The sequence below is a fragment of the Salmo salar genome, chromosome 01, assembly GCF_965601325.2.
Source record: "Salmo salar chromosome 01, fSalSal1, whole genome shotgun sequence".
NCBI classification, from domain to species: domain Eukaryota; kingdom Metazoa; phylum Chordata; class Actinopteri; order Salmoniformes; family Salmonidae; genus Salmo; species Salmo salar.
The window spans coordinates 85,133,717-85,143,310 of record NC_138291.1 but is presented as its reverse complement, the minus strand read 5'-3'; the positions used below and the strand labels follow the sequence as shown (position 1 = coordinate 85,143,310).

Here is a 9,594-nt window from a genome sequence, read left to right as displayed (position 1 = left end):
CTACAATAGTCATTTACAACATTAACAATGTCTACACTGTATTTCTGATCAATTTTTTGTTATTGTAATGGACCAAAAATGTGCCTTTCTTTCAAAAACAAGGACATTCCTAAGTGACCCCAAACCTTTGAACGGTAGTGTTTTTTTTTTAGTTTTTTTTTTACTATATATATATATATATATAAAAAAATTATATATATATATTCCTAAGTAACCCCAAACCTTTGAACGGTAGTGTTTTATATATATATATATATATAAAACACTACCGTTGAAAGGTTTGGGGTCACTTAGGAATATATATATATTTTTTTTTTAACTGCATTGTTGGTTAGAGCCTCGTAAGTAAGTATTTCACTGTAAGGTCTACACCTGTTGTATTCGGTGCATGTGACTAATCAAATTGTATTTTATTTGATTTGATGGCTGCATTCCAAACACTTAACAACACACCCTCTGTTCTCTCAGCCCTCAGATTCAATGCGCACTTCTGATGACTTATCATGACGTCTGACGAGTTTATATATGTGTATATATATATATGTATGTATGTATGTATGTATGTATGTATGTATGTATGTATGTATGTATGTATATATATATATATATATATATATATATATATATATATATATATATATATATGTAGTACCAGTGAAAAGTTTGGAAACACCTACTCATTTAAGTTTTTTCTTAATTTTTACTATTTTCTACATTGTAGAATAATAGTGAAGACATCAACACTATTATTCTACAATGTAGAAAAACCCTTGAATGAGTAGGTGTGTCCAAACTTTTGACTGGTACTGTATACTGAGTGTGATCTTCACGGATGAATCCCGTTTTCAACTGTACCAGGAAGATGGCAGACAGCGTGTATGGTGTCATGTGGGCGAGCTGTTAGCTGATGTCAACGTTGTGGACAGAGTGCCCCATGGTGGGACTATAGTATGGCAGTCATAAACTACAGACAACAACCACAAATGCATTTTATTGATGGCAATTGGAATGCATAGAGATATCATGATGAGATCCTGAGGCCTATTGTCTTGAGGCCATTCATCCGCCCCCTTCACCTCATATTTCAGCATGAATGCACAGCCCCATGTCACTAGGACCTGTACACAATTCCTGGAAGCTGAAAATGTCCCAGTTCTTCCATGGCCTACATACTCATCAGACATGTCACCACCCATTGAGCATGTTTGGAATGCTCTAGATCAACGTGTACGACAGCTTTTTCCAGTTCCCGCCAATATCCAGCAACTTTGCAGATGCATATCTGTATTCCCAGTCATGTGAAATCCATAGATTATGGCCTAATGAATTCATTTCAATCGATTGATTTCCTTATATGAACTGTAACTCAGTAAAATTGTAGAAATTGTTGCATGTTGCATTTATATTTTTGTTCAGTGTCATTTTATAGTTATTTTATAGTTATAGTTTTATGGTTATTTTATAGTAATAGTTATATCTCCCTCCCTCCATCTCTTTGTCTCTCCATCTCCCTTCCTCCCTCTCTTCCCATTTACCACCCTCCCTTAAAATCTTTCCCTCTCTCTTCCAGGAGAACGACCTAGGTCATGTTTGATTGGCCCAACATCACAGTGCCCAGCTCTTCAGAGCAGGGCCTGAAACCAGGAGACGAGGATCTGCAGAGGTCTACATGTGTCCTGGGCTTCTTCCCTGTCATCTATTATAGCTCCCTCCTCTGTGTGGGAGTACCAGGTACACGCACGCATACAGTATACACACACATGCAGGCACACGCACACACTGTCTCAGTCTCCAAAATGAACACGCCAACGTTCCTGAGCAACAAGACAAAACAACAGTCACATTAATGGATTGTGTTCAGTTCAAGTAAACTGTGTTGTCATTGTCGGTGTTGTTGTGGGGCTACAACATCGGCAGACGTGCCGATCACAGTGATGTGCTATTGATCCAACATAGGCAGGGAGGGTTGTAGGGAGGGAGGGGAAGCAGGAGACTAGAGGGCTCATCTGAGATCAGCCGCCTGCATTCCCTCGCTCGGAATCCTCCAGATGACATTTGGCACAGTGAACTAATTACTCCCAGTGGGGACTGAGAGGTCTGTGGGTTGGAGCAGAGGGCTGAAGACAGAATGTGCACCAATTGTTTTTAGTGGGATTGTCGTGCTGTTGAAAGTCGCCAAAAAGAAACCCAGACAATGATAGCTGATTACATATAAATACAGCTGAAATCTATGCAGCTACTGTATGTCACACTACTGGAAAAACACACACATACACACAAACACACATACACACATACACATACACATACACAGACACTGTTACGGCAGCCAGGCTATAAAAATAGGATTCTTGGAAATACTATCTGCTTCCTGAGAACAAATATCTCCCTCCTCCATAGAATATCTTCCGGTAATACTGCATGAGCCAAGTAGACTATATGTATAAAGTATGTGGACACCCCTTGAAATTAGTAGATTCTGCTATTTCAGCCACACCCATTGCTGACAGGTGTATAATATCGGGCACTCTGCCATGCAATCTCCATAGACAAACATTGGCAGTAAAATGGCCTTACTGAAGATCTCAGTGACTTTCAACGTGGCACCGTTATAGGATGCCACCTTTCCAACAAGTCAGTTTGTCAAATTTCTGCTCTGCTAGAGCTGCCCCGGTCAACTGTAAGTGCTGTTATTTTTAAGTGGAAATGTCTAGGAGCAGCACTGGCTCAGCTGTGAAGTGACAGGCCACACAAGCTCACAGAACTGGACCATCGAGTGCTGAAGTGCATCGTGCGTAAAAATCGTTAGTCCTCGGTTGCAACAGTCACTACCGAGTTCCAAACTGCCTCTGGAAGCAACGTCAGCACAAGAACTGTTTGTAGGGAGCTCCATGAAATGGGTTTCCATGGTCAAGCAGCCGCACACAACGCTAAAATCACCATGCGCAATGCGAGTTGGCTGGAGTGGTGTAAAGCTTGCCGCTATTGGACAGGGGCTGTTTTTCATGTTTCGGTTTAGGCCTCTTAGTTTCAGTGAAGGGAAATGTTAATGCTTCAGCATACCATGAGACGATTCTGTGTTTCCAACTTTGTGGCAACAGTTTGGAGGCCCTTTCCTGTTTCAGCATGACAATGTGGTCGTGCACAAGCACGGTCCACACAGAAATGGTTTGTCAAAATCGGTGTGGAAGAACTTGACTGGCCTGCACAGAGCCCTGACCTCAACCCCATCGAACACCTTCGGGATGAATTATATTAATGCCCATGATTTTGGAAGGAGATGTTTGATAAGCAGGTGTCCACATACTTTTGGTCATGTAGTGTATAATGGACTTCAAATGGTGTTGAAATAAATGTTCTCTCTCTATCGCTCTCTTACTCACTCTCCCTCCCCTCTCTCCCTCTTCCCCCTCTCCTTCTCCACCCTGCCCTCTCTCAATCCCCCCTCCCTCTCTCTGCTTCCCCTCTCTCCCTCCTCCATCTCTCTGCCTCCCCACTCCCTCCCTGCCTCTCTCCACTCCCTCCCCCTTCAATCTATCAGTAAACATACTGACTGCGGTGGCTCTATCCCGGCTGGCAGCCCGTACTAAGAAGGCTATGCATGTGTACCTGCTGGCTCTGACCGGCTCTGACATCCTCTCCCAGCTCTTCATTATCTTCGTGGGCTTTCTGCTAGAAACAGCTGTGTTCCACCGTGAAGTAGGTACAGTAATCCAGTGGTTAAGGAGGTGGACGTATAGCTAAAGGATTGCCAGCTCAAATCCCTGACAGTGCACTGAAGAAAAGTGGGCCCAATTAGGTTGAGAAAACAAACATTTTATTGTTTGTTGTAATGAATGGACGATAAAGGTGTAGTGATCTGTTTTGGGAGAAAGTTTGAATTCTAATCGACCTGCCTACATGTTGTTTAAAGTACAGTAGATCAATGTTGTCGTTTTGCTGCTCATGTGAATTTCCTTTCTCTTTGTCCTGACTTCTCACATAAAATGTAGTTTTTGTGTTTAATTGTATTCTAGGTCCCCACCCTCCTGCTGCGCTCGGTTAGCATGGCAGAGTTTGCTGCCAATCACGCCTCCATCTGGGCCACCGTACCCCTAACCGTGGACCGCTACGTGGCGCTGTGCCATCCGCTCCTCCACCGCCAGATCAGCTACCCGGCACGAGCGTGGCGGATCATCACCGTCGTCTTTTTCCTGGCGCTGTTGTCAGGCATACCGTTCTTCTGGTGGTCTGACATGTGGCGCGTCGCCCGCCCGCCCACTTCCCTGGACTCTGCCCTCATATGGACACACGTGACGATAATCTACTTCCTGCCGTGTAGCATCTTCCTGGTTCTGAACTTGCTGATCATTCACCGGCTGCAGGCGCGGCAGAGACAGGTCCCGTGCCAGGACGAGCGTGGTGGTAGCGGGGCCCGGTTGGCCCCGCGGCGGCGCCTGGGTAAGAGCACCGCCATGCTGCTCGCCATTACCTCCGCGTTCGCCATCCTTTGGGCCCCCAGGACTATAGTGGTCATCTATCATCTATACGTGTCCTCGGTCCACAAGGACTGGCGGGTCCACCTGGCCTATGACCTGTCTAACATGCTGGCCATGCTCAACACTGCGGTCAACTTCTTCCTCTACTGTTTCGTCAGTAAGCCATTCAGAGCGGCCGTGAGGGATGTTCTGTTGCTCAGGGGGGGGTCCGTTGTACCACCGAAGGATAATCCCCAACCAGCAGGCCCCCGCCAAAGCCTCTACGTCCTTGCTGTCTAGCGGGACAAACGCTCACACCGAGACTACCAACCGCACCCCCCTAACACCCTGCAGAGCTAACGAGACCATGTGGCCCTGACCTTGATCCTTAATCCTGAGATGAGACCCCCCTAATTGAGACCAACCCCTTCGTCCACCCCATCTCTCCATCCCCTCTATTATGCCATTCCTACAGCCCATGAACAATGTGACTTCGACCTTAACTATGGGACCTCCCTAATTGAGACAAACCCTGTACCCTTTTCCATCCGTCTCCTATTCCATCCCTCTATCCGTCTGCTCCATCCCCCCATCCCACTGTCCCCCCAACACCCCATCCCACGGACCAAGTGACCTTGAAGGTTAGACACCCCTTAATTGAGACCAAACCCTCCCCTCACCCCATTCCCTCATCCCACGAACCATGTGACCTTCACCCTGAGACCCCAGATCAACCTCCTTTACCCATCCTCTTATTGCCTCATCTCTCTATCCCTCATCCCACCATCCATCCCCCTATCCCACGGTCGCCCTAAGCACTTATGACCTCTGAACCACAGAGAACCACAGAGTGCATTCCAGCCTTTTACTGAACTGTTGTTGGACTCAAAACAAGCAGAATGTTTTCTGATTCAACATGTTATTTATTATGTCCAGCGGGAATCAGATTATAATGGCACAAAGTATTTATTTTTTGTTAGGGGGAAAATTTGGCTTGTGATATTACGAGTGCTTGGCTTGACTTTATGTTACTTTCCATATATGGAAGCTAGTTGTAATTATGTAACATGCTATTGTTTATATTGGTAAAAAAAAGAAGGAATGCCATATGGACATTATATGGTCTTGGTGGCTGCAGATGAACATGGTGCTTTAGTTAACACATAGAGAGAAGAGACACTGTGAAAAGAGATGATGCTTTCATCATGTGCATGCTACTTAAAGTGAATGGCTCATCTATCTATTTACACATTGAGCATAGCCTCATCATTTCCTCTCAGTTCTCTACAGGGGGACAGTTTAGTTCTATGTGAATCACTTTACAATAGAAGGAAATTCAAAATGCTCTTCCTTTACAGAACATAAGTTAAGTAATAGTAAGACTGTATTTTCATATAGTGCATTATTCTTTACTATGGAGAGAACACTCCACATGCCTATTTGCCCAAATGACAGTGTGACAGGCTTGCTGAGCAGCACAACTGAACCAATCAAGCAAACAAATAGCATTAAGTACTTCATTTCAACAGTGAGAGCGAGGAGCAAACCACAGCTGTGGTTATTTTTCATGAAAACGCAAGTGGATGGAGGTTTAAATGAATGCTTGCTGTAAGTGCCTAAAAGCCGCAGCAGGGGAAGAAGACCCTGTTCTGCAAACACACTCTCCCTGTGGGCTTCAGCTCAGCTAGCTAAACAAATCCCACATCAGACTGACAGACGGCACACAGAAAGTACATTTTCCATCTGCTCCTGTGCAATAAGACGATAAGGACAAATTCAAATGACAATTTTTAATACGAGATATTTCATCAATAAGGCATGAGAACCTGTGTTTTATTGTAGATAGCACAGGGCTAAGGTGTCCTCTTGAAACATCTACACTTACTGACAAATTTGCATTATCATGTGTAAATGGGATCAACAAGCACTTTGTGACATCAGTATTTGTTTGGAGCTGAGTGTTCTCTTCTCTATACATGGTTCTAACTAATGACTGAATTAACAGTTGGCAAGTGAAATCTGTTGGTGTATTGATTTTTCATGCAATTAATTAATTTAGCCCCAAGAGTTAATGAACAATGTTTAGACTTTGATCTTGAAATAACCATTTTAATCACGCACCTCTGGCTCATCAATAAGTCCTCAGTGAAAGGCTTTTCAATAAGGACATACTTTTCTGTCCTCCTCATAGCCATTGTATAACTAGTTTGAGAAGATGTTTCAACTACATAAGATAGTTAATTTGTTTGCACTAATAGGAACAGGCAGTAAGAAAGAAGGACACATTTTTGTTGATTACATCTCCTGTGTTCCTCTGTAGCTCAGTTGGTAGAGCACAGTGCTTCTAATGCCAGAGGGTTCAATTTCTGCAACTACCCATATGTAAAATGTATGCACTTGTAAGTTGTTTTGGATAAAAGCGACTGCTAAATGGCATATATTTTGTCTTAGTGAAATTGGGAGTAAGCTAATTGCCCACTTGTTACGTGATTTAGGTTATCAATGTTCCTAAACCGAACTTCAATTTAACTACTCAGTTTGTATACCAGAAGGTGTAAGGTTCCGGTTGAAAGAAACAGACTGAGGCCCAGCTAACAATGGTCAGAACGCTTATTTACGAGAGGTCTGAAATTCATACAATGCACACAGCCATTTATATTACTCATTTCGTCATATAAATGCCCCTCCTCTTCTCTAACATTGTCAATGCTGCTCCAATACATGCATTGCTTATCATGTCCTGCACATGCTACATAATCTACTGCAAGCCTAACGGTTTCTCCCCTCCCTGGGTGAGGAGACCTTCTTCCTGTTATCAGTTTCACAGTAGTCACAAGTTGTCTGCTGTCTGGTAACAGTTCCCCTTTTCCCTTGAATGTCTTGCTTACATTGCTAAATCATTAAGCTTCAACTTTTCCTACACACACACACATTAGTACATTCATCTTATAACCACTCGGTTATCCCTTTTCAGGGTGAAATCATTTAGTCACTACTATATAATACACTTTTTTGTGACATCCAATTGCGATCTTGTCTCATCGCTGCAACTCCCCAACGAGCTTGGGAGAGGCAAAAGTCAAGTCAAGAAAAACATGACCCACCAAATCACGCTCCTTAAAACCTGCCTGCTTAATCTGAAAGCAAGCTGCACCAATGTGTCAGAGTTTGGCGACGCCATTCAACTGACAAGTGAGGTCAGCCTGCAGTTGCCCAGCCCACCACAAGGAGTGCAAAGAGCCAAGCAAAGCCCCCCCCGGCCAACCCCTCCTCTGACCCAGATGACCCTGGGCCAATTGTGTGCCGCCCTATGGAACTCTCTGTCACAGCAGGTTATGACACAGCCTGGGATTGAACCCAGGTCTGTAGGGACACTTCAAGCACTGTGATGCAGTGCCTTAGACAGCTGGTGGCACCTCAATTGGGGAGGATGGGCTTGTGGTAATGGCTGTAGCAGAATAGGTGAAATGGTATCAAATGTATCAAACAAATGGTTTCCATGTGTTTGATGCCATTCCATTCGCTCCGTTGCGGACATTATTACGAGCCATCCTCCCCTCAGCAGCCTTCACTGATTTTAAATCATGTACATGTGAAAGCACACTAAAATGACTATCTGCCATGATGATTGTTATAACCTTAAGTCTTTCAGATGGCAGCCTAAATGCTCATCATTCCCACTACAACTGGATCATTCCTTGCAGTTTAGTGTTTGTAAATAGATAATGTGTGTTTTATTTTATTTCACCTTTATTTAACCAGGTAGGCTAGTTGAGAACAAGTTCTCATTTGCAACTGCGACCTGGCCAAGATAAAGCAAAGCAGTTCGACACATACAACAACACAGTTACACATGGAATAAACAAACATATAATCAATAATACAGTAGAAAAATCTATATACAGCATGCGCAAATGAGGTAGGATAAGAGAGGTAAGGCAATAAATAGGCCATAGTGGTGAAGTAATTACAATATAGCAATTAAACACTGGAATGGAAGAATGTGCAGAAGATGTATGTGCAAATAGAGATACTGGGATGCAAAGGAGCAAGATAAATAAATAAATACAGTATGGGGATGAGGTAGATTGGATGGGCTAATTTACAGATGGAGAGATCTGTGAGCTGCTCTGACAGCTGGTGCTTAAAGCTAGTGAGGGAGGTAAGAGTCTCCAGCTTTAGTGATTTTTGCAGTTCGTTCCAGTCATTGGCAGCAGAGAACTGGAAGGAGAGGTGGCCAAAGGAAGAATTGGCTTTGGGGGTGACCAGTGAGATATACCTGCTGGAGCGCATGCTACGGGTGGGTGCTGCTATGGTGACCAGTGAGCTGAGATAAGGTGGGGCTTTACCTAGCAGAGACTTGTAGATGACCTGGAGCCAGTGAGTTTGGCGACGAATATGAAGCGGGGGCCAGCCAACGAGAGCATACAGGTCGCAGTGGTGGGTAGTATATGGGGCTTTGTTAACAAAATGGATGGCACTGTAATAGACTGCATCCAATTTGTTGAGTAGAGTGTTGGAGGCCATTTTGTAAATGACATCGCCGAAGTCAAGGATCGGTAGGATGGTCAGTTTTACGAGGGTATGTTTGGCAGCATGAGTGAAGGATGCTTTGTTGCGAAATAGGAAGCTGATTCTAGATTTAATTTTGGTTTGGAGATGTTTAATGTGAGTGGAAGGAGAGTTTACAGTCTAACCAGACACCTAGGTATTTGTAGTTGTCCACATAAGTGTGTGACCAGTTGAATGAGTAATCAACATACTGTTGTTTGATTTATTATCATAGATGTTATAATCATCATATTACCATACCAGTGATCATGTATTATCATACATGAGCACAAGACCAAATAAACAAATACCTCTGTGAACTTCTTTGAGCAGTACAGTCATATAATGTGATTGGACAGTGGTTGTTTAATACGCTATACTATAGGGTTAAGCAAGTCAGTTATATAATGTGGTTGTACAGTATTAATTAAGAAAAAGTCCCAAGGGGGTGTGGTATATGGCTACTATACCATGGGCTGTTCTTATGCACGACACAACGCGGTGTGCATGGATACAGCCCTTGGCCATATACCACAAACTACGAGGTACCTTATTGCTATTATAAACTGATCAGAAATGTAATTAG

The 9,594-nt window shown here is 43.6% G+C and overlaps 1 protein-coding gene across 1 annotated transcript; it reads left to right on the top strand.

Annotated features, from left to right (window-relative positions):
• The first annotated feature begins 1,579 nt into the window (after positions 1-1,579).
• Positions 1,580-9,328, top strand: gpr142 (G protein-coupled receptor 142). The gene is given in 4 exon segments (XM_014212558.3): positions 1,580-1,731; positions 3,542-3,699; positions 4,017-4,679; positions 4,681-9,328. Coding segments are annotated over 4 exon segments (1,122 nt in total). The 5' UTR covers positions 1,580-1,586; the 3' UTR covers positions 4,837-9,328.
• Positions 9,329-9,594: the final 266 nt, after the last annotated feature.